This window comes from Ylistrum balloti, unplaced genomic scaffold (genome assembly GCF_031769215.1).
Source record: "Ylistrum balloti isolate Yb309-2 unplaced genomic scaffold, AGI_CSIRO_Ybal_v1 Utg370700, whole genome shotgun sequence".
NCBI classification, from domain to species: Eukaryota; Metazoa; Mollusca; class Bivalvia; order Pectinida; family Pectinidae; genus Ylistrum; species Ylistrum balloti.
Window position 1 is genome coordinate 510,752 of NW_026782420.1, and position 26,297 is coordinate 537,048.

At 36.5% G+C, this 26,297-nt stretch overlaps 1 protein-coding gene across 1 annotated transcript; it reads left to right on the top strand.

Annotated features, from left to right (window-relative positions):
* Positions 1 to 26,044, top strand: LOC132557614 (contactin-like). Its single transcript, XM_060222121.1, has 24 exons — positions 1 to 61; positions 1,170 to 1,264; positions 1,657 to 1,742; positions 1,935 to 2,086; positions 2,794 to 2,901; positions 3,496 to 3,674; positions 3,885 to 4,041; positions 4,741 to 4,836; positions 5,039 to 5,272; positions 6,978 to 7,086; positions 7,423 to 7,622; positions 11,251 to 11,526; positions 12,336 to 12,635; positions 13,168 to 13,338; positions 13,576 to 13,698; positions 14,035 to 14,202; positions 16,073 to 16,317; positions 19,828 to 19,929; positions 21,516 to 21,666; positions 21,833 to 21,954; positions 22,474 to 22,663; positions 23,421 to 23,536; positions 25,543 to 25,720; positions 25,932 to 26,044. The coding sequence occupies exons 1-24, from the start codon at positions 1 to 3 to the stop codon at positions 26,042 to 26,044; spliced, it is 3,732 nt and encodes a 1,243-aa protein (XP_060078104.1).
* Positions 26,045 to 26,297: the final 253 nt, after the last annotated feature.

The following is a 26,297-nucleotide window of genomic DNA, read 5'->3' on the forward strand; positions in this document are numbered from 1 at the left end:
ATGTTACCAGTGTACTTGTTGACCCTGCTGCTGACAGGAACAGATTCAGCAACTATGTTTGGTAAATTAACAACTGTCATTCTTTAACATTTTCATTTATTCAGCTTACTGCAGGATTTTGTTAGTATAAGTGGGTTGGTACTCTCTTTCCCTGTAGTCAGGTTAGGGTGGATATACTGCAATCAGCTTGTATCTCAGTCTGTTCATAGAATTTTTTGATCAATTTAATTGAAACTTGGTTACGTAATGTAAATTATCAATGCTAGTAATTTTACACATCATATGTTTCCAGAACCCTTATCCTGGAAATACAATGGAGGCTTATGATTGGTTAAAATTGGGATATTGTCCGATTGTGCTGAATAAAGATATGTAAGGGTGTTGAGGGAATGTGATTACAATGGTGCCATTTTCAAAAACGTTCAATGCCATTTGATTGCTATAGTAACCACATAAGATCCATAATTAAAGAGAACTTTTCCAGGCTTCTAATGTTGTGGACCAATTTCAATGAAACGACATAGGGATGTTAGAGACTATGTGTTGATAGTCATGCACGTTTTTTTAGTAGAAATTGTGGTTGCCATGGTAACCAGGTCACTATACACAGGTTTCCAAATAGAGTGCCATAGCTATTGGCATTTTTACTGATTTCATTTAAGCTTGATAAAATTCCAAAGCTTATTAACACATTGCAGGTTTCTGATTGGTTGAAATCAAGATATTATTCGATGAATTTGGAAAAATGTATATATAGGTCGCATTTGGTTGCCACAGTGTCCAAATGAAGGCCTCTTGAATCTTTGCTCTGAAAAAACCCTTCTTTACTGTTGATTGGTGAGTGGGTATATATTAGTCTGCCATCCTGGGTACAGTTCTAGTCATACCAAGCACAGACTGATTGGTAGATCAGTTATGATTAACAATTTGTACAAGTTTGTTTTAGCAAGTAAGTGATGCAGGCCCATAAGGCATTTTGCTTTAAAGTTGCACAAGGATGATTTAATTGTTAAAATAGCTTTACATGTCTATTAGAGATATATCATCATTTTGTCCCTAAATATTAAAAAAGATTAATTGTCTCCTGAAATCAGAAAAAGGTCATCTTGACGTGACAGATAGAAGTTAGATTGTTTTTACAATCATTTAATCTTCCTTTATTTTTTCAGACTGCCCTAGCGATTGGTTAAACAACGACTTCACTTGTTACAAGTTTTTGTTTGACCCAAAGGCCTCTTATGAAGAAGCGCGTGCATCCTGTGCAGTAAGTATTAAACTGCAAATAATCTGTATGAATACTTGAAATTACAGTAGTATGATTACATTCAGGCAATAAGTTGTTCCGTCACAACAACATAACATTTACATTTACCAATATGTCGTCAGAAACAGGCATTGTAGTTGTTCATTATGATCAGTAATAAACAGTTTTCGAGTTTCTTTATCTATCATTGTGATGGAACTCTTTTGAAATACTGTGGGGAAAAAATTTAACTGTTCATATAAGAGAAAAATGTGTTTTATCAAACTGAGAGTTTCATAAACGGAATTCAGAAACAGTCATATATACTAATTAAGATAATCATGAAAAAATTACCTCCTTGTTGAGTTCAGCGTTTTACTTTTTGTGATGAGTAACTTTCTTGATGGTTGTAGATAATGGGATCGTCCTTATTGTCAGTGGGCAGTCTAAGTGAGCATAATTTTATCAACAATTGGCTGCAACAAAATGACTTTTACAGGTGAGAATTAGTAAATATGCATTCAAATACACTTTTGTAGGAGACTGGAGGAAGCTATTTTATTAGCCTATATTGTAGCAGTACAATTTCACAGTCAAATATATCATTCTTCAAAAATAAGCCGTCTGAAATTAGAAGACTGTTAAATGTTCTCAATTAGTAGAATATACCTTAACTGATTTACATCCTCAGGAATGTATGGTACACCAGTGGTATTCAGGAAACAGGAAGCTCCAATGTCTATAGATGGGCCAGTGATAGTTCTTTAATCTCATCAGATCTACAGTTCTGGCTTGCCAACCAGAACAATGTTCAGGGCGAAGTCATCGTCTACAAATTTGATGGTAATTTAATTAGTTATTTTATCACTTTTACTGCTGTGATTTAGAAAATTGACTTCCTTGGATATGTCAGTAAATAAACCAATCACAGCTATATTTCTAGGATCAGTGTAAGAGTAACACATCTGTGTTCTAATTTTGCCTGATGCACCTTCAATAATAGTGTTGAATTCTGCACCTGTGGATATCAGTTTGAAATAACAGCCCGACTAAAACTTAGGTTATTGATTCATTGTGCTAAAACATATTTAAAGATCAGGTGTTATATTTTTTTATTTGCAAACACTTTTAAAAAGCAATTGATTTAAATGTTTGCCTTGAGTTTTCTGAAACGAAATACATTTTTAGGTCATCTGACCAAAAAGGTCAAGATGTCCTATTGCTATCATGCATCATCTGTCATCGTGCACCATTTGCCATTGAAATCCTACTCTTCCTTAATGTTTTATGATCTTATTCGGAAATTTGATTTGACGTTACAGGAGTTGGGGGCAGGGCCCCATGGATGTGAAATTAGACGATATTTTGTTTCAAAATGCTACTCGTTCTAAATGCCTTCAGCCAAATTCTGTGGTTTGTTCATCCATTCATGGATGGTCAAATGACCGTTTTGGGCCATGGCACTCTTACTAGTAATGGTAATGCTGTTCTAGATTTCAATTTATGTACCATATATGTGTGTAGCAGGATTGTTGGATGCATTTTTACAGGTGCCAGTTATGGGTGGAGTAAATCGGCTAAGGATGTGATGCTCTCTTACATCTGTGAGATTAGTCAGGAGGAAGCTTATCGACTAGTGCAGGAGAAACGAGACTTCGGTAATTAGGATTGAAAAAAAAAAGTCTTTTATTTTAGAAAATAGTCGTTGTAATGCTTTATGGAATTAACCTTATTTTTTTTGTAGAAATCATTATTATATTATTCCCTTCAATAAAAATGAATCTTTTTATGATACCAAACCCTAAGTGTAAAATCATGTATTTTCCATCTTTTTCCCCAAAAAAGCTACTTTTTTGCGGACACTTGATTTCGTGGATAAATATTGCCAAATAAATCTAGTTCTACATGGACTTATATAGAGTTGTGGATGAAAATAATTAATGAAATCAACAAAAACAAATTCCTGATGATAATAAGTTATTTCATAGTGATGTTTATTGCAAATTTAGCTTTATCAGTAATTAAGGAAGAATTTCCTGTGAATGTCATCAATATTCTGTTCTAGTGAATTTAAGATATATTGATTAAGAATATTGATCAATTGCATGTTTAATACTGAAACAATTGATTTTACGATTGTGTAATGCTGTGATCTTCCACCAGTATTTGTAGGATGGCTTGCACTAAAGAAAGTCAAATTTTCAAAGAACTAAATAAAGTTTATTCTTAGGTATCAACATTCTACTATTCAGATTATGGACAAGTGGTGTCAAATATGGACGACATCATGTTTGGACCACAGATGACAGTGCAGCCACAGAGTGTTATAGTGGTTTCACGGGCAACTAAGGCTGTGTTGGAATGTCGTGCCCTTGGAAACCCACGTCCCCAATATACCTGGTACAAGATGGTCAATGGTTCTGAGGTGATGGTAAGTTTACGGTCAAAGTTTATTCAGTTAACAATTTATCAGAAAGTAAATTTTGTGGTAAAATTACATTAATTAATAATTTTAACTTTTAAGATAGAGTCAGCATACGTGTCAAAGTAACTTTGAATGTAACCAGAGAGACATGAAATCGGTTATCCTATTGTTGTATTCTTCCTTTCTGTCTTTCTCAATTTGGTTTTTCTTTGACAGATAACGTCCAGTGTGGACGACCGATTTACACTAACCAACGGAAAACTTACGATCCAGAATCCTAACGAAGATGCAGATGCTAATGAACGTTACCAGTGTACCATAGAGAACAAATATGGAAAGATATTCAGTGATCCGGTGTCTCTTTCTTTTGGTTGTGAGTTATTTGAATATCATTAATAATTTTTTTGTAAGCATAAACATCAGGATAGAAATGTATAAAGAAATAACCAGAGGACTAATTCAGTCTCACTTGACATAGATAACCAAGTCTTTTGTTGGATATAAAACAAATCTTGATTGCTGTTTTCTTGTCATGAAATGAACTTTATTGGAACTATAAAAGCTTATCAGAAGTTCAGTATGAAAACGTTTATTGTGACAAACACGTTATAAGTTGCATGTGCCCTGTACCAACTTTTATTGCACAGAAGATAATTTTGCTGATGCCAAAGAAAACCACTGCATTCATAACAAGCTGACACGTGGAATAGTCATCATGGAGAAAGAATGTCAAACTCAGCATAAACACTAAAATATTTATGATTAAAAATAACATTATGGATTGTTTGCATTGCATTATTGTTGAAGTGTAGATGAGAATGTCAAATTTTGGCAGGAGAAGGCTTTACCTTGCTGTATTTTATGAGCTTGTCAGTGTCTAGAAATGCTTAAGAGAATATTGCAGTCTTTCTTGGGTATTAGATGGTTTGTCTTTTCCAAGTCTGAGGCCTTTGTAATTAACTAGCATTAAGTATAAAGAGTTTACTTGTTTCTACAAAGTATCCATGCAAAAATGACTATGACATTTATTAACCACTGAAGTTTAACCTTGACTAAATACTTATGGTTGCAGTCTTGGGGGACTTCTCGAATGTACAGGACGCACCTGTGTACGCCTTTGCCTACGATGGGGCTGTGATCAAATGTAGCAACATCAAATTCAAACCAGGTAATGAGAACCAACATGTGTCACATTTTATGCCATGTCATCATCCCGTTTGCTTCTTTTTCTTATTCATTAAAATTAAAAAGTTACTAGATTTGAATTTGTAGACAAAATCAAAACACTTATATTAATAGAATTATTGCAACTTCAAAAAATTGTCGAAAATTTTCATAATTGAAACTGAAATGTTTTATTTTGGATACAGCTGCGGTATTTAACTGGCAGAGAGGGGAAAAGAAGGAGTATATATTTGCCTCTACAACACCGTATACCTTCATCTCCAGTAATGGTCAGCTATACTTCTCTGAGGTGACCCGAGTGGATGAGGGGGACTATTACTGTCAAATCACACTGACGGCTCTGTCTGGCACTGCTCTAGGGACATCACAGGCGCCAAGTAAAACCAGTCTGGTCATCACACTCAGTATCATTGACCAAGGTCAGTCACTGTAGCACAAGTCTAAGGTCAAGATCAGCAGGGCTTTTTCTGGGTAAATTGGGGAAAAGGCTCCTCTGTAAAATTCAGAAAAAAGCATTGACATGTCAGCAAAATATGTCCGTCAACAAAAACCAGTATATTGACTAAATTTTTCATTCAGACCCTCAACACAAATAACCATCAGGTTTGAAAAAAATGCCCCTACTTTTAACAGCCATTTCATCAAACTGAATCCTCTCTTCTAAAGTTGGAACAATGTTTATCAAGTTTGTTACTGAAGATACTCTTGGAAAACATTTTGACCAACACCCATCGATTGGCCTGATATTTCACGTGTCAGTTTGAACTGAAACACTTTGTTTTGGTTCACCAGACTTTGTCAAATGTCAAGTATTTTACTGTTGTTTGCAGCGTTTTCCTTCTAGATTTTACATACGGTAACCTGCATTTTACTTGGCATTATGTGAGGACATGATGACAGACATCATACACAATATGCAATGTTGAAGAAATGCTTTCCTAAGGCACTTTGCAAAAAAATACTTCATTTCAATGACTCTCTATATATAGGTCAACAAGACACTTTGCATATTCATGACTTAAGAGTTTGTTTTTCAAGCAGATTGTCATCAAATGTTGATTGCAACCTGCACTTAACATTTTCACTTTCTAAATATTTTATTTTGGTCATAAAACATGCTTTTAAGGTTCAAATATGCATCATCATCAGACTTGGAGGGGGAGGAATTCTGAAACTGGGAAAATTGAAGGCTAAATCTCATGGGGAATGGGGCTGTATATCGGCCCCTAAGACACCCCATAAAAAGCCCAGATCAGTCACTGTAGCACAAGCTTAAGGTTTAGGTCAGTAACCGTTACACATTCTTTAGTCAAGGTCATCACAATAACACATGCTCAAGGTCAAGGTCAGTTATTAAAGGTATAGATAAAGGTCTGTGGCAGTAACTCACAGTAAAGGTTAAAGTGAGACACTGTTACAGACAGTTGCTCAAGTTTTAGGTCAAGGTTAGTCAAGGTATTTCAGGCTATAAGTCAAGGATAATTGCAGTATCTCAAGGTATAGGTCAAGGTCAGGTTCGCTATCTAGAGGTCTAAATCTAGGTCAGTCAAAGTAACTCAATGCAGCTAGAGTAACTTGGTGTAAAGGTGATTCTTCATAAATGATGGTGACTCAAAATTACTTTCATAGGTCAAAGTTGTTCACATTTTAAAGTATAAGTCCATTCATTATCTGCTTAATGGCTTGAATGCCAGTACAATTCACAATTTATATTATTTTCAAAGGTAATCAAATACTCTCTTTGAACATGGTGACGAATGTTGTTTATTATTTCATACATCATTTACTGCATTACATTGGAAGTTTTTATTAGCTTGTATATTGGTGTGAAATGATGTCACCCAAAATCACTGCATGTAAATAATTCTATATTTGTCCTGTGAAATTTTTTTTACTTTCTTTGATACATTATCACAATTTGTCTACACTTGTCACAATTCCAGCAAAGTACATCAGAAAAATGATTCTTTTAAAGTACAAAAATTTACAATAACTATACCGAAAATGTTCAACTGTGAGAGTGTCATCTACTTTGTGTTTGAAAGAATAATTGACTATGTTAATAACACTAGCACATGTCCTTTAGACGTTGTAAAATGATAAAACCATTTTGTATATCTGCAGCTGCCAAAACTGACTGGGGACCAGTCATCCAGGATGATTTCATTGCAGTGTTTCCACAGCCTCCTCTAAAGGGTCAGGATGTCCGACTGGAGTGTTTTGCTTATGGATCGTAAGACTTTTGTCATGAATTGTTCACTTTCGGCTAATTTGGTATTTTGACATCATAATGTGCTGATTATATTTCGGCTAAGTTGGTACTTTGACATCATAATGTGCTGTTTATATAAAGGCTTTACTGTTCCTCTTGTAAATCCACACCAGTCTTTTGGAATGGCCTTACTTCTTTCTGTCTTGCAAGAATTTTGAAATTATCTTATTTCAAATTATATCATTGAATATATGTAGTGTTCTTTTAAAGGCTGTAATACATGTGTTAGTATTCCTGCATTCATGACATATAGCAAGTCTTTCATTTTGTTATCTGATATCTGTCCTTGTTTCCCAGGGCCCAGAACTACATGGACATGTGGCATTACAGCTGGAGTCGAGAGGGCCAGCCAATGCCAGAGACCGCTAAGTATGAAAACTTTTACCGTGTTTTAATTATCCAGAATGCACGATTAGAGGATCAAGGCAACTACACCTGTTTGGTTCGCCGTGGCAACAAGGCAGCGGACAGTAAAACACTCTACCTCCGACTGGAGGGTAAGTAGTGCTACACACTCCTGTAAGTTGACATATTTGCATGGAGACATATATTTTTGCAAATCAGAGTTGATTTTGCCAGCTATGTTGCCTGTAGCTTTATCCAGGAAGTCTCTTTTTTTCTGGCCAGCATTCTCATTCATTGTCATAGATGTGCCATGGCAATTTTAGCACAAATTATAAAATACATATTAATGCAAAAATTATCCCGTTTATTTTACTTTCTGAAGTCAATGATTGTACTGACACCATTATACCCTGGTCCCCTACTGGTATTCCTTGTGATATAGGGTAGTCATCCCTTCATGTCAATCCATTACTTCATCTTTGATGTATCTTTCCTTTGTGACAGGATTCTGTCCACCAACATGTCTATCTTGGATTTTTAGGTCATCTGAGACAGTCTCGGGTTGACCTATTGAAATTCCCTTTGTCCGGCATTGTGCGTTGTAAACTTTTTTTACTTCTGGTAAATTCCTGAACAGATTTCATTGAATTTTTCAAAATTATCCCATGGACGAGGGCGCCCTAAAATTGTAAATTTCATGGTCCCCAATTCCCAGAGGTCTGAGGGGCAGGCCAAAAGGGGTTAAATTGATAGAAACTTTAAAAAAATCTTCTTAAATCCCAGGTATGTTAAGATCAAGTACTCTTCATGGATGGAAAGGTCTTCACATGCTTTACCAAAATTGTAAATTTCATGACCACAGGGTCTCACATTTCCCCCTGGGGAGGGGCAAGTTTTACTATAGTTTTTATTGGAAAATCACATTTTTGAACATTATTTATTTTCTATTGGAAATATTTCTTACCTGGATATATCTATTAGATTAAGATAACGGTTTAACAGAGATGCACATATTAACCTCGACTGACACCCAGGGGCTGTTGGGCAGGACCAAAAATGAGTCAAATTGACTAAAATTTCATAATTCTTCTTCTCAGTACCCAGATAACATAGAGCCAAAAACTTTTCATGGATGGAAGTGTCTTGCAATGCTTTATAAAAATTATAAATTTCATGACCCCAGGGTCTCACATTTCCCCCAGGGGAGGGCAGGGCCAAAAGTGGGTCAAATTGACCCTTTTGTATTTTGGGAAACACTCAGAACAACATACAGATCTTATGATAGAATAGGGAAATGTAGAACAACATACAGATCTTATGATCGAATAGGGAAATATTATGTCAAATTCAGAAAAATCCATTTATTGTCTAACTTGAGCATGTTCACAGCAAGTTTCTTCATCAGGGATCTTCATCAAGAAATCCAAAGATACATTACAGAACAATGCACATGTGTTGCTTGGGTGTTTGGTTAAATTCAAGATTGTAGAATAATTTACATGTGTTGTTTGGTGTTTGATGAAATCCAAGGTTATAGAACAATCTACATGTGTTGTTTGGTGTTTGATGAAATCCAAGGTTATAGAACAATCTACATGTGTTGTTTGGTGTTTGATGAAATCCGAGGTTATAGAACAATCTACATGTGTTGTTGGCGTTTGATGAAATCCAAGGTTATAGAACAATCTACATGTGTTGTTTGGTGTTTGATGAAATCCAAGGTTATAGAACAATCTACATGTGTTGTTTGGTGTTTGATGAAATCCGAGGTTATAGAACAATCTACATGTGTTGTTTGGTGTTTGATGAAATCCAAGGTTATAGAACAATCTACATGTGTTGTTTTGTGTTTGATGAACGCCAAGGTTATAGAACAATCTACATGTGTTGTTTGGTGTTTGATGAACGCCTACATGTGTTGTTTTGTGTTTGATGAACGCCAAGGTTATAGAACAATCTACATGTGTTGTTTGGTGTTTGATGAACGCAGAGGTTATAGAACAATGTACATGTGTTGTTTGGTGTTTGATGAACGCCAAGGTTATAGAACAATCTACATGTGTTGTTTGGTGTTTGATGAACGCCAAGGTTATAGAACAATCTACATGTGTTGTTTGGTGTTTGATGAACGCCAAGGTTATAGAACAATCTACATGTGTTGTTTGGTGTTTGATGAACGCCAAGGTTATAGAACAATCTACATGTGTTGTTTGGTGTTTGATGAACGCCAAGGTTATAGAACAATCTACATGTGTTGTTTGGTGTTTGATGAACGCCAAGGTTATAGAACAATCTACATGTGTTGTTTGGTGTTTGATGAACGCCAAGGTTATAGAACAATCTACATGTGTTGTTTGGTGTTTGATGAACGCCAAGGTTATAGAACAATCTACATGTGTTGTTTGGTGTTTGATGAACGCCAAGGTTATAGAACAATCTACATGTGTTGTTTGGTGTTTGATGAAATCCAAGGTTATAGAACAATCTACATGTGTTGTTTTGTGTTTGATGAACGCCAAGGTTATAGAACAATCTACTCAGTGGTTTTGTGTTTGATGAACGCCAAGGTTATAGAACAATCTACTCAGTGGTTTTGTGTTTGATGAACGCCAAGGTTATAGAACAATCTACATGTGTTGTTTTGTGTTTGATGAACGCCAAGGTTATAGAACAATCTACTCAGTGGTTTTGTGTTTGATGAACGCCAAGGTTATAGAACAATCTACTCAGTGGTTTTGTGTTTGATGAACGCCAAGGTTATAGAACAATCTACATGTGTTATTTTGTGTTTGATGAACGCCAAGGTTATAGAACAATCTACTCAGTGGTTTTGTGTTTGATGAACGCCAAGGTTATAGAACAATCTACATGTGTTGTTTTGTGTTTGATGAAATCTGAGGTTATAGAACAATCTACATGTGTTGTTTGGTGTTTGATGAACGCCAAGGTTATAGAACAATCTACATGTGTTGTTTGGTGTTTGATGAACGCCAAGGTTATAGAACAATCTACATGTGTTGTTTGGTGTTTGATGAACGCCAAGGTTATAGAACAATCTACATGTGTTGTTTGGTGTTTGATGAACGCCAAGGTTATAGAACAATCTACTCAGTGGTTTTGTGTTTGATGAACGCCAAGGTTATAGAACAATCTACTCAGTGGTTTTGTGTTTGATGAACGCCAAGGTTATAGAACAATCTACATGTGTTGTTTTGTGTTTGATGAACGCCAAGGTTATAGAACATGTGTGTGTTTTGTGTTTGATCAAGGTTATACAATCACTGTGGTTTTGTGTTTGATGAACGCCAAGGTTATAGAACAATCTACTCAGTGGTTTTGTGTTTGATGAACGCCAAGGTTATAGAACAATCTACATGTGTTGTTTTGTGTTTGATGAACGCCAAGGTTATAGAACAATCTACTCAGTGGTTTTGTGTTTGATGAACGCCAAGGTTATAGAACAATCTACATGTGTTGTTTTGTGTTTGATGAAATCTGAGGTTATAGAACAATCTACATGTGTTGTTTGGTGTTTGATGAACGCCAAGGTTATAGAACAATCTACATGTGTTGTTTTGTGTTTGATGAAATCCGAGGTTATAGAACAATCTACATGTGTTATTTTGTGTTTGATGAAATCTGAGGTTATAGAACAATCTACATGTGTTGTTGGAGTTTGATGAACGCCAAGGTTATAGAACAATCTACATGTGTTGTTTGGTGTTTGATGAACGTGGAGGTTATAGAACAATGTACATGTGTGGCTTTTGTTACTTTCAGCTAAACCCTACTTTATATTGGGACTACAGAACCAACATGTGGATGTGGGTGGCCAGCTGACATGGCGCTGTGAAGCCAATGGCTATCCATCTCCAGTGTACCAGTGGTACAAAAATGGTGTGGAACTTGTAAATTCCAATGGTGGAGACTTGACCATTACTGGTAACAACCTGGTGATTCGGTCCCTGAACAAGGATCTGCATGATGGCATGTACCAGTGTAGTGCCACCAACGTCCATGGTACCAGTTTTAGTTCTGCACAGCTCCGAGTATTAGGTAAGTTTTAACCTGAGTTCCACACAAATCAGAGTTTTAGGCAAGTTACAACATTAATTTATACTTTTTACAGCTCAGGGTTGTAGGTGAGTAGAACTGTCAGTTTTAGCACTGCAGAGAACGTGGTTCTGAATCTGCAACACTCAGCTGAGTTTACATATCTTAAGATTTCTTGCATTGAAAGTAGGATAATGAAACTTGACATCAATCATATTGTACAGGTGTATCAAAGTCAGAGCCATAATCCCTTAATAACAGTATTGTTTTTGTATCTAGAGCATGACTTTGTCCATGGTTAAAAAATGATAATGATGAGACTTGGTGTATACACTGACTACACTGATGTGCACTGTTCTGAAGTTGAGGTGTACAATGTCTTAATTACAGAGTTATACTCTGTGTTTTGTGTTCATTAAAGTTGTTTTCGGGGAGCATTCATCTATTTAACCGATACTCTGCTTGACATTAATGCCCGGTAGTTTTGTTCTCATTTTAGATTGTGACATCACTTAATTAGGTTGACCAGGATTTACATAGTGTTTGTGAAGATCCTACCCATCTAGAACCCAAATTTTCTTCCTGTACATTTTAAAAGGTCTTCAATGAACACCTTTCTTTTCTTCATGTTTTTACCTCGTTGATGGATTTTGAGTTTGTTCCGTTGTCATGTTGGATGACTTGGGTTTTCAGTTTATATCTCTTTTGCTTAGACTTGGGTTTTGACTATGAAACCAAGTGAATCCTAGAGCATAATGTCAAAATATTCTCATAACTTTTACTACACAATTTTATTTTCCTTTTTTTTGCAGGTTTCCCTCCAACTTTTGCCAAGTATCCAGTGACCGAAGAATTCATTGGAGCTTTGAATGGCAACCTAACAATTGTGTGTCGACCTGAGTCAGCTCCGAAAGCAACTATCACATGGCTCAGAAATGGTGCCAACATGAACCTGCGGGTGTCTTCTGTGGAAACGGGGGACCGTGTGAGACTTTTACCAAATGGCTACCTATATATGACTAAACTGACCTATGGTGACAATGGCTTGTACACTTGTGTGGCAGAGAACATACTTGGAAAAGCCACTAGCTCGGGGCGACTTACCATTAAACGTAAATCTCACCAAGATATTTATGTTAATCATAGGACATTTATCTATACTTTAGAATTCAGGTGTGGCTCATGAATATTTGAAACATCGAGATTTTTTAATTTGTTTAATATAGGTCTTACCTATGTGCAGTATTTTTATATGCATATTAAGGAATGCTTTCCTAAAGTGACCATGTGTGTGTTCATTCCTCAGTTTAAATTAAAGGATAATTGCTGAAAACTTAAAGAATTCTTATTAAACAACAGTTACTATTCATCTGTTGGTGCCACAATCAATTATCTCCCTTATGCAGATCCAGAAATAACTTTCCCAACTGTTGAGTATAAATAACGTTGTTGAAATCGAGATTGCAAGTTTTCCCAGAATACTGGTGTTTGAATTATCATGGGTCCACTGTAGCCACAATAAAAATAACATCCTGAAAGGATTCAAAGAAAATTATCATTTCAACCTGCTGAATTTTGTCCTGTTTTCTACTTAATTCAGTTTGAATTTTTGAAGTAACATGTCCTTATTATGAATGTTAACAGAGGGCACTGTGATCACCCGTGGCCCACAAGCAGAAACCAAGGTGGTAATGAATGAAACGGCCTTCCTCCCGTGTGAGGCATCGTATGATACCAATCTGGACCTGGTCTATGTGTGGAAGTTCAATGGCCATGATATAGACCCAGACGTGGACGTCCATTACAAAGTGGTGAGTGATTTAAGTAACGTTACACTATCAGTAATATACAGAGTATTGATTGTACCATGTTGGTAAATTTAATAGGTCACTGTGATTACTGTTGTAAAACAGCTGGTAGAATAGTGAACACTTTTTATGATTTTTTAACTAAGGATACTAAGCAAAACAAATACATTTTATTTTCAGATTTATTAGAAAATAAAAAAAAGCATGATTATATCTAAGTGGAAACTCTCTCGTTTACAGGAAGTGTCATCATACCTAAAGGGCTTGTATATTCAGAATGTTCTCTTCAAACATGAAGGAACTTACGAGTGTGTGGCTAAGACTCCGCTCAATCAGGCCTCAGTGTCGGGCTTCTTAGATGTTCTGGGTAAGTAGTACTGCTATGGTATTGTTTCAGATTACAGAATTTCAATAAAAAAGATGACTAATTTTATTGTATTTCTTACCTGAATTAAGTCATCTTCACATTAAAGGCAAATATATTAAGTCTATAGGACTTCTTTTGGTTCTAATCTGACTGTGCATTACAGAAACAACATTGTTGATAAACTGCCCCAATGAAAGGTATGCATTTTTAGTATTATAAGGTCACCAAGCATGGAGAAATTTTTAATGTGAACACAAACATGTGTTACAAATTGTGTTTCCTGACTGGATGGTTCAGGGCCCTCTGTACTAATACAGCATTCTCATTGATTTTAAGGACCACCTGGAGAACCTGCCGGAGTGTTTGGGGATTCTAAAACTGTTACTTCCTACTCCATCCGTTTACACTGGTTCCCTGGTCATGACAATGGACGTACAATCATCTTCTATCTCATACAGTCTGAGATGGAATATGATCCAGGAGTGTGGAGAAACGAGGTAGAGAGTAAGTATTGGTGTAAAACAGGTCCAAGAGTAAGTTCAACACTGTAAAGCAAGTCCTAGAGGAAATATAGGTGTGAAAAAGGTACATAGTCCGTGTAGGTGTAGTGTAAAACTAGGTCCAGAATAAGTACAGGTTTAAAACAAGTTCCAGTGTAAGTACAGGTGTAAAACAAGGTCCAGAGTTAATACAGGTAAAAAACAAGGTCCAGAGTAAATACAGGTAAAAAACAAGGTCCAGAGTAAGTACAGGTGTAAAACAAGGTCCAGAGTAAATACAGGTGTAAAACAAGGTCCAGAGTAAGTACAGGTGTAAAACAAGGTCCTGAGTAAATACAAGTAAAAAACAAGGTCCAGAGTAAGTACAGGTGTAAAACAAGTCCTAGAGTAAGTACTGGTGTAAAACAAGGTCCAGAGTAAATACAAGTAAAAAACATGGTCCAGAGTAAGTACAGGTTTAACACAAGGTCCAGAGTAAGTACAGGTGTAAAACAAGTCCTAGAGTAAGTACTGGTGTAAAACAAGGTCAAGAGTAAATACAAGTAAAAAACATGGTCCAGAGTAAGTACAGGTTTAACACAAGGTCCAGAGTAAGTACAGGTGTAAAACAAGGTCCAGAGTAAATACAGGTATAAAACAAGGTCCAGAGTAAATACAGGTAAAAAACAAGGTCCAGAGTAAGTACAGGTGTAAAACAAGGTCCAGAGTAAATACAGGTGTAAAACAAGGTCCAGAGTAAGTACAGGTGTAAAACAAGGTCCAGAGTAAATACAAGTAAAAAACAAGGTCCAGAGTAAGTACAGGTGTAAAACAAGGTCCAAAGTAAATACAGGTGTAAAACAAGGTCCAGAGTAAGTACAGGTGTAAAACAAGGTAAATACAGGTGTAAAACAAGGTCCATAGTAAGTACAGGTGTAAAACAAGGTCCAGAGTAAATACAGGTAAAAAAACAAGGTCCAGAGTAAGTACAGGTGTAAAACAAGGTCCAGAGTAAGTACAGGTGTAAAACAAGTCCTAGAGTAAGTACTGGTGTAAAACAAGGTCAAGAGTAAATACAAGGTAAAAAACATGGTCCAGAGTAAGTACAGGTTTAACACAAGGTCCAGAGTAAGTACAGGTGTAAAACAAGGTCCAGAGTAAATACAGGTATAAAACAAGGTCCAGAGTTAATACAGGTGTAAAACAAGGTCCAAAGTAAATACAGGTGTAAAACAAGGTCCAGAGTAAGTACAGGTGTAAAACAAGGTCCAGAGTAAATACAGGTGTAAAACAAGGTCAAGAGTAAGTACAGGTGTAAAACAAGGTCCAGAGTAAATACAGGTAAAAAACAAGGTCCAGAGTTAATACAGGTGTAAAACAAGGTCCAGAGTTAATACAGGTGTAAAACAAGGTCCAGAGTAAATACAGGTAAAAAACAAGGTCCAGAGTAAGTACAGGTGTAAAACAAGGTCCAGAGTAAGTACAGGTGTAAAACAAGGTCCAGAGTAAGTACAGGTGTAAAACAAGGTCCAGAGTAAATACAAGTGTAAAACAAGGTCCAGAGTAAATACAGGTGTAAAACAAGGTCCAGAGTTAATACAGGTGTAAAACAAGGTCCAGAGTTAATACAGGTGTAAAACAAGGTCCAGAGTAAATACAGGTAAAAAACAAGGTCCAGAGTAAGTACAGGTGTAAAACAAGGTCCAGAGTAAGTACAGGTGTAAAACAAGGTCCAGAGTAAGTACAGGTGTAAAACAAGGTCCAGAGTAAATACAAGTATAAAACAAGGTCCAGAGTAAGTACAGGTGTAAAACAAGTCCTAGAGTAAGTACTGGTGTAAAACAAGGTCCATAGTAAATACAGGAATGCACTAGATGAAATACATATACTTGCAGATATCCCAGATATAGAGACAATTGTTCCGACCACAGAAGCCAGTGACATGCATAGTTATGTGGTGACAGGCTTGCGTCCTGGCAACGGGTATCGCTTTCGTGTGCAGGCTATCAACACGTTTGGATATGGAGAGTTCAGCATTCCATCTGATGTGTACCAGACAAACCCTGCCCCACCATCAGTTGCCCCTAGCCATGTCCGTGGGGGAGGTGGCAGTGTAGGAGACCTCACAATGAAATGGGATGTAAGTTTGCTAGTTAGGACAAAAGTAATGGAAAGATCAAATGGGCTCAACATGATAAGTTTTGTAGAATGAAAGTTCTTGTAACATAAACCATTTGAAGATTAGAGTGTGATGTTTTGATGATTTCAAGGGCACCTTCATCAGACAAATGATCAGTGTGGAGCATACTAGCACTGACGTACATAGTGTATGAGATGGTACAGAATGGACCATTTTTACCAGCTATACTATAGTCCTATGTACACTATGGTCGAAAATTGTGATGAAATGGTAAAGAGATTATAGACCAAAAAACACCTTAACCAACTGCCTGAAAAGGTTGTTGACGATTTTGGTATTTTCCCAGTCAATGGTATGATTACGCTGTTAGGAATATCTGTAAGTGCAGATTTATTGATCTCGGACTTTGAATGTTTTAGTTCTAATCTTTATGATGTTCCTCGAGTTGGACCCCGAATCTCCTGTCTGTTTCTCTGATATGTATTATGCAGGGCAGTTCTTGCATATGATTTTGTATACCCATTCTGGGACATTTTCTTTGGGTGTTTTATACTTAGGGTGAACTAGGATATTTTGAAGCGTTTTGTGAGGTTTCATGACTGCTGCAATGCCATGACCACATAAAAATCCTCTGAATGCCTCTCCTGGATGATATACCTAAATGATCTACCTTGTGTGATCATTATTGTGTTGTACATGATCTAGGTACATCATGTGATCATTGTTGTGATGTAGATATCTAGGTACATGGTGTGATCATTGTTGTGATGTAGATATCTAGGTACCTTGTGTGATCATTGTTGTGATGTAGATATCTAGGTACCTTGTGTAATCATTGCTGTGATGTAGATATCTAGGTACCTTGTGTGATCATTGTTGTGATGTAGATGATCTAGGTACATTGTGTGATCATTGTTGTGATGTAGATGATCTAGGTACATTGCTGTGATGTAGATGATCTAGGTACATTGTGTGATCATTGCTGTGATGTAGATGATCTAGGTACATTGTGTGATCATTGCTGTGATGTAGATGATCTAGGTACATTGTGTAATCATTGTTGTGATGTAGATATCTAGGTACATTGTGTGATCATTGCTGTGATGTAGATGATCTAGGTACATTGTGTGATCATTGCTGTGATGTAGATGATCTAGGTACATTGCTGTGATGTAGATGATCTAGGTACATTGTGTGATCATTGCTGTGATGTAGATGATCTAGGTACATTGTGTGATCATTGCTGTGATAGAATTGTGTGATCATTGCTGTGATGTAGATGATCTAGGTACATTGTGTAATCATTGCTGTGATGTAGATGATCTAGGTACCTTGTGTGATCATTGTTGTGATGTAGATATCTAGGTACATTGTGTGATCATTGCTGTGATGTAGATGATCTAGGTACCTTGTGTGATCATTGTTGTGATAAAGATATCTAGGTACATTGTGTGATCATTGCTGTGATGTAGATGATCTAGGTACCTTGTGTGATCATTGATGTGATGTAGATGATCTAGGTACATTGTGTGATCATTGCTGTGATAAAGATATCTAGGTACCTTGTGTGATCATTGTTGTGTTGTAGATAATCTAGGTACATTGTGTGATCATTGCTGTGATAAAGATATCTAGGTACATTGTGTGATCATTGCTGTGATGTAGATATCTAGGTACATTGTGTGATCATTGCTGTGATGTAGATGATCTAGGTACCTTGTGTGATCATTGCTGTGATGTAGATGATCTAGGTACCTTGTGTGATCATTGCTGTGATGTAGATGATCTAGGTACATTGTGTGATCATTGTTGTGATGTAGATATCTAGGTACATTGTGTGATCATTGTTGTGATGTAGATATCTAGGTACCTTGTGTGATCATTGCTGTGATGTAGATGATCTAGGTACCTTGTGTGATCATTGCTGTGATGTAGATATCTAGGTACATTGTGTGATCATTGCTGTGATGTAGATGATCTAGGTACATTGTGTGATCATTGTTGTGATGTAGATATCTAGGTACCTTGTGTGATCATTGTTGTGATGTAGATATCTAGGTACATTGTGTGATCATTGCTGTGATGTAGATATCTAGGTACCTTGTGTGATCATTGTTGTGATGTAGATATCTAGGTACATTGTGTGATCATTGCTGTGATAAAGATATCTAGGTACATTGTGTGATCATTGTTGTGATGTAGATATCTAGGTACCTTGTGTGATCATTGTTGTGATGTAGATATCTAGGTACATTGTGTGATCATTGTTGTGATGTAGATATCTAGGTACATTGTGTGATCATTGCTGTGATGTAGATGATCTAGGTACATTGTGTGATCATTGTTGTGATGTAGATGATCTAGGTACATTGTGTGATCATTGCTGTGATGTAGATGATCTAGGTACATTGTGTGATCATTGTTGTGATGTAGATATCTAGGTACATTGTGTGATCATTGTTGTGATGTAGATGATCTAGGTACATTGTGTGATCATTGTTGTGATGTAGATGATCTAGGTACATTGTGTGATCATTGCTGTTGTGTGATCATTGATGTGACCTTGTGTGATATTGTTGTGATAGATCTAGGTACATTGTGTGATCATTGCTGTGATGTAGATATCTAGGTACATTGTGTGATCATTGTTGTGATGTAGATGATCTAGGTACATTGTGTGATCATTGTTGTGATGTAGATGATCTAGGTACATTGTGTGATCATTGCTGTGATGTAGATATCTAGGTACATTGTGTAATCATTGCTGTGATGTAGATATCTAGGTACATTGTGTAATCATTGTTGTGATGTAGATATCTAGGTACATTGTGTGATCATTGTTGTGATGTAGATATCTAGGTACATTGTGTGATCATTGTTGTGATGTAGATATCTAGGTACCTTGTGTGATCATTGTTGTGATGTAGATATCTAGGTACATTGTGTGATCATTGCTGTGATGTAGATATCTAGGTACATTGTGTGATCATTGTTGTGATGTAGATATCTAGGTACATTGTGTGATCATTGCTGTGATGTAGATATCTAGGTACCTTGTGTGATCATTGCTGTGATAAAGATATCTAGGTACATTGTGTGATCATTGTTGTGATGTAGATATCTAGGTACATGGTGTGATCATTGTTGTGATGTAGATGATCTAGGTACCTTGTGTGATCATTGATGTGATGTAGATGATCTAGGTACATTGTGTGATCTAGGTACATTGTGTGATCATTGCTGTGATAAAGATATCTAGGTACATTGTGTGATCATTGCTGTGATGTAGATATCTAGGTACATTGTGTGATCATTGTTGTGATGTAGATGATCTAGGTACATTGTGTGATCATTGTTGTGATGTAGATATCTAGGTACATTGTGTGATCATTGTTGTGATGTAGATGATCTAGGTACATTGTGTGATCATTGTTGTGTTGTAGATAATCTAGGTACATTGTTGTGTTGTAGATGATCTAGGTACATCATGTGATCATTATTGTGTTGTAGAAGCTGTATCGTATAGACCATGGTGGACCAGGTGTAGGCTACTATCTGTACTGGAGGCTGTATGACCCAAACCCTATCAATGATGGTGTTAAGTTCAACCATGTAAGTCATATTCTGTATGTAATCGGGGGTTGCAAGAAACGTCACAACACCGGAGTTCGTTCTGTATATTTATTACGATCATAAGGACGACACCCTGTAACAAATACAAATAGAACACATTACACTCTTGCCTCTTACATACTATAAAAAAAAAACAACAAGGGGAGGTAACTCGTACAAGTTAAAAAAGCGATCTTATTAACTGAAATATGTCACTGTACATTTCGTTTATCTCTTATAATTATACATATAATCTGGTATGAGGCTATATGCTTGGTTATTACAAAATATAACAATATATATCATACCTGCATGTAGTGCAGGGCCGATGATCGTCGAACCACACTCAATAAACTGAGGATCAGGATCACATTCTAAAAATAACAACATACACACTCTTACACACTGATATACACAAAGTCAACAGATATATAAAAAAACTCTCATGAGATAGACACATCTGACCATCATGTACTTTGACAATGAGACTTCATATCACACACGTTTAGCCATTGCCAATTGCATAAATTCAAATAAATAAATAAATAAATAAATAAATAAATAAATAGAGTAAAGTGTGAGATTAATAGTAAGACATTATAGATAATAAGACTTACATTAAATCGTCTGTCTTTGTCGGAGCCAGATCTATAGCACAACTGCTAGTTCCAAAACAAACTTGTCATCTGGCAAATTCCCGCCAACTGACCACACAAAGAACAACAAACACAATGACCACACCAACTGACCAATCAGAACACAAGACATAATAAAACACTATGACACTAACGCCACCAAAGGCAATCACACCTTCGGACACGGACGGACGCGGATATATATATATATAACGACGTCAACGATAAAATAGGCAAAGCGAAAGCTGGTACTTACGACATGAAGTAATTATATTAAATAAAACAATAACAAATAACCCTGTTACATGTATATCATATTATTTATGCTCTCTTTAGATGTCTGAGATAACTATATTACACAGCTACTACCTTTCACAGCTACTCACTTTCACAGCTGCTAACTTTCACAGTTGCTAACTTTCACAGTACTAACTTTCACAGCTACTCACTTTCACAGCTACAGCTACTAACTTTCACTGTTACTAACTTTCACAGCTGTTAACTTTCACAGCTACAGTTACTAACTTTCACAGCTATAAACATTCAGAGGTACTAACTTTCACAGCTAATAACTTCCATTGCTACTATCTAGGTTTTAATTAGTAATATTTTATTTTCACAATTTTTCTTTGCTCTTGAAATTGGTGAAAGTAAATTGTATGTGAAAGAAATTTAGTTTAAAGTATTCTGTATTGGTAATGTACCCCTAAAAAATTCACTAGGTCTCTATATCATGTATAATTTTCAGGAGCTTGTTATTTTTTTGGATGAAAAATTTGCATGTCATTGATCTCTTTTGAAAGGAAGCCCGGAAATTCACATGTCTTACTATACACACACCTTTAACTTTGTTTTTGCTTCATTTATTTTGTTTGACACTAGGGGCATTCTTGTCATACAGACATTTATAGTCAGACATATTGATATCAGATATGTTTTGTGATATTTCAGAAAAAGATATACGATTACACAAAAGAAAAATATGTAATGTTGGTAGGGGAGAACAACTTCTACCTCCAGTATGAGGTAAAAATACAAGCCTTCAACAATTATGGCAGAGGACCTAACTCCAGTGTTGTTCTGGTCTACTCAGCAGAGGGCAGTAAGTATGACCTGTATTTTATAGATAGAAAGGTTTTCACTTGTATTGCTGTGATATTCACATATTAAATTGTTTTATTAAGTATCCTAGATGTATAGAATATTGCATGTATTACATTATGTTTGTGTCTGGTGAGGTAGGTTAATAACAGTGTTATTTTTTTTAGTGCCAGTCGCAGCACCTCAAGGGTTGTATTGTGATGGTTACAATGCCACTGCCATGACAGTGACCTGGCAAGCAGTACCTGACACCAGGGAAACAATGAAAGGACGAGTTAGAGGTTACCAGGTAAGTAACACTGTTGGAGGTTTTAATGGGTTACCAGGTATGTTTTACTGGTGAGGGTTGTCAGGGGTCACCAGGTATAGAGTACTCTGAGGGTTGTCAGGGGCTACCTGGTTTCTAGTACTGGTAAGGGTTTTCAAGGTACACCAGGTATGTTTTACTGGTGAGGGTTGTCAGGGGTAACCAGGTATAGAGTACTCTGAGGGTTGTCAGTGGCTACCTGGTTTCTAGTACTGGTGAGGGTTTTCAGGGGTAACCAGGTATAGAGTACTCTCAGGGTCGTCAGGGGCTACCTGGTTTCTAGTACTGGTGAGGGTTTTCAAGGTACACCTGGTATGTAGTACTGATGAGGAATGTCAGGGGTTACCAGAGGTATATAGTACTGGTAGGGGTTTTCAGGGGTCACCAGGTATGTAGTACATGAACTACTGGTTCAGCAAGGATTTTCAGTAAAATTATGTTTGTGTTTAGGTGAATTACTGGTTCAGCGAGGATTATCAGTAAAATTATGTTTATGTTTAGGTGAACTACTGGTTCAGTGAAGACACAGACCCAGTGTACAAACAGTACATTCGTTACCCAGGACAGTTGGAAGAGGCAATAGTAATCGGGCTGTGGGATGACTCCAACTTCTGGTTTGAGGTTCAGGTCTACAACACAGCAGGGCTCGGACCACTCAGTGAAAAGTTTATACAGGAAACCCTACATCTTGGTAAGTTCTACCAGTAGGTTATAAGTTTATAGAAGAAACCCTACATCTTGGTAAGTTCTACCAGTAGGTTATAAGTTTATAGAAGAAACCCTACATCTTGGTAAGTTCTACCAGTAGGTTATAAGTTTATAGAAGAAACCCTACATCTTGGTAAGTTCTACCAGTAGGTTATTAGTTTATAGAAGAAACCCTACATCTTGGTAAGTTTTACCACTTGGTGAAAATGTTATACAGAAGGAAGTTAATGTATTTTTTTTATATCTAGACTTGTATATTGGCATCCCACTTTTTTAAGCTTCCATGTCAGTGTTTTACATTCAGATCCCTGACATACCCACAGGAAGTCCATGTGTTCTTTGATAACGAGACTTGAAGGTCTGTCTTTACTTTCAGCTCCCCAGTTATACCCACAGGAAGTCCATGCATTCTTTGCTAGCGAGACTTGAAGGTCTGTCTTTATTTCAGCTCCCCAGTTATACCCACAGAAAGTCCATGCATTCTTTGATAACGAGACTTGTATGTCAGTGTTTACTTTCAGCTCCCCAGTTATACCCACAGGAAGTCCATGTGTTCTTTGATAACGAGACTTGTATGTGGGTGTTTACTTTCAGCTCCCCAGTTATACCCACAGGAAGTCCATGTGTTCTTTGATAACGAGACTTATATGTGGGTGTTTACTTTCAGCTGCCCAGTTATACCCACAGGAAGTCCATGTGTTCTTTGATAATAAGACTTATATGTGGGTGTTTACTTTCAGCTCCCCAGTTATACCCACAGGAAGTCCATGTGTTCTCCCATGGAGCAAACAGTGTACGGTTAACATGGCGAGGAGTCAGTACAGCTGTAGAGGAAGCCGTTCTCTTGGGATATTATGTAAGTATTTACCTTTTTCTCGTTGTTTATGTCATATATTTTGCTTATTAACAGAAAAAAATCATATCTTTTAATGGATACAAATAGTGGTATTGCTGAAATATATGAAATCAATGAAATTTCACACATCTGGGGTTGAGAAATTTAGAAAAATAAGGCTTAAATTCTCCAAACCAAGATTTGATGCATGGGAGTGCAGGTACAATTATACAACTAGATTTAGCTCACCTGGTTTAAAGGATCAAGTGAACTTATGATGTGATACGCAGCATCTGTTGGCCATCCAGCGTCATTATCTTCCTTTTACATCTTCTTCCTAAAAACATAGAGGTCTAAAGTCACCATATTTGATTGGTATTTTTTAAAAAGAAATGACCTTGACCCATATTTATGGTCACAGGGGTTGAGGTAGTTGAAATGCTCAAAGAACGTATTTTGATTAACTGAAAAGTTGAGAATCCTGGTATTTGGCTGGTAGCTTTCTTGAATAAAGCCTGACCAATTTTCATAATTACAGAGTTCAGATTGATACAATGCACTTATGTCTTCTTCATAAGTGCCTGTGGTTCATGGTGTGTCTGTTAATCCTAAAACAATTCATGTTACCACTCTTTCTAGAGAGGTACGAGGGAAATCTTCCTCAAATTTCTCTCAAATTTCATATGTAGAATCTCCTTGGTCCCTAGTTGTGCATCGTCCCATTTTCAGACTGATCCAAAAAATAATATGGCCAACAGGCAGCCATCTTGGATTTTAATGGAATAGGTTATTGCTAGTTCTGGATAAGCACTCCATTGATCTCTCAAATTTGATATGTACTTACTTATAGTTACAGTAGTTTTACAGTACAGGAGTTTATAGTTTCACATGTTAATCTGTCACTTCCTGTTATCATGTTTGTAACGTCAGCTCAGTAGATGTAGTACATATCCTGGTGTTTCCATAGCTTGTTCAGACGATGTTGGTGTTAGGGGCATTAATTACATGTTTGGGTAAGTTGTTTCACACTTTCCATACTCTGATGGAGGATGTTTGAAGGTATGTTCTAGCTGTCGGTAGATTTTATTTGAATTTGTTCTTATAGGGACACCTTGGTGCCTAGTTGCACATTGTTCCATTTGAAAAAACAACATGGCCTACAGACTGCTTTCTTAGATCAGACAGTAATAGTTTATTATCACTTCTTCTTTAGATTTTCTTGATGGATCTATTTCCAGTTTCATACATAGTGACCTTAATTGAGAATCATTCCATTTCCGGACTGATCTAAAACAACAACGTGGCTGATAGGGGGCCAACTTGGATTTTGACAGTTCTAGTTTGGTATTGCTATTTTTAGAGAAGCACTGGATGGATCATTTTTAAAAATAACTTGGCTGGCAGGATATCATCTTTGATTTAATAGTAATAAGTATAAGATCATGTGTTTGCCTAATATTAAGATATTTGGCTGGTAGGTTTCGTGGAAGATGATTGCAATGTTTACGAGGAGAAATGACCTTTTCCTACATTGAACACCTTAGAGTCAAACATGTTTCAATGCTGAAACAACTTAGATTTACTGAAAGTTCTAAGTTAATATTTAGCTGGTCACAGTGGTGTAAAGAAAACATTTTAATAACTTCAGCTGCCTGTGAATTGATGTTGTCCACAGAAGGGTCCATCCATTGTAGATAGATGTTCACCTTGCAGCATAAGCATGCTATTATCAGAGTTTTTAAAATAAATTTGATATAGATTACTTTCAATGTTCATGACATGTATTTGTTAAAAAAACATTGAATTCCAGGTGAATAACAGAAGCTTGTCATGTTGTCTATAAATCTTATTATCAAGCTGTACCTAATCTACACTTAAGGTTTTGAGAATCCTTATAACTATCTTGCTTGATAAACATTCTACAGAGATGTAAATAATATCGTATAGTATTTCAGAGCAGTCGACTGTCGATCTGTAATTATGTAGGAACAAGTATGTGGTATTACTTTGTTATTTTATTATGATAGATTTACCTGTGGCCAGCTAACGAGCACTACCGAACAGCCAAGATGATTGAGACAGAAAAGTTTGATGTGGAATTTATCCTAAATGACATTGATAAGGGCAAGGTATATGCTGTACGTGTGGCTGGTTTCAGTGACGGTGGGGAAGGAAAGAAGTCTCCAACCCTATACTTTACTTTGGGTAAGATTTAAACCTACCTAAGCTTGATTTCAAAACCAAAACTAAAACAAATCTTTAAAAGTGTATTGAAAAGTATAAAAATATGCAATTTGTATCAGTCCCAGAATGTTGTTAATAAGATAAAAATCATGAATTCGGCTTCAACCCCTGTATATTATATAAAGTTAATGACTTGTATGTAGACCTAAAGGGAATCTCTCTTCTTTTGTAGGTGGTCAAGTACCCATTGACCCGACAGTGTCAGAGATCCGAGCAGGTGCCCCTCCCACAAGCTGTCCTGTTTTCCTCCTGCTAGCGCTGTCCCTTCTATTTATGTTTCTGTGAAATAGCTGTTTGATTTTTCTCTGGCTGACTGTCCGTCCAAGGCATGAATTTGTTCTAAGGTTAATGTTATGTTAGACAATCTTGAATGAGTCACATCTGATCAATGAGAAATAATAGCCATGGATAATTGTTGATAGTGCCATACATATTTGGAATTTATTTTGGGACAAAAAAAACATAAGATATAACTAACTATATAATGACAGATTTGATGCAGGAACTTGGTTTCTTGTAGTAATAAACACTCATATGT

What these genes read in the sequence shown, in the direction of transcription:
- LOC132557614 (XM_060222121.1), top strand. Translation starts at nt 1, where the DNA reads ATGTTACCAGTGTACTTGTTGACCCTGCTGCTGACAGGAACAGATTCA. An exon ending in ACTCAGTATCATTGACCAAG is followed by an intron (nt 5,273 to 6,977) that starts GTCAGTCACTGT and finishes GTATATCTGCAG; the next exon opens with CTGCCAAAACTGACTGGGGA. An exon ending in ATGGTGTTAAGTTCAACCAT is followed by an intron (nt 19,930 to 21,515) that starts GTAAGTCATATT and finishes GTGATATTTCAG; the next exon opens with AAAAAGATATACGATTACAC.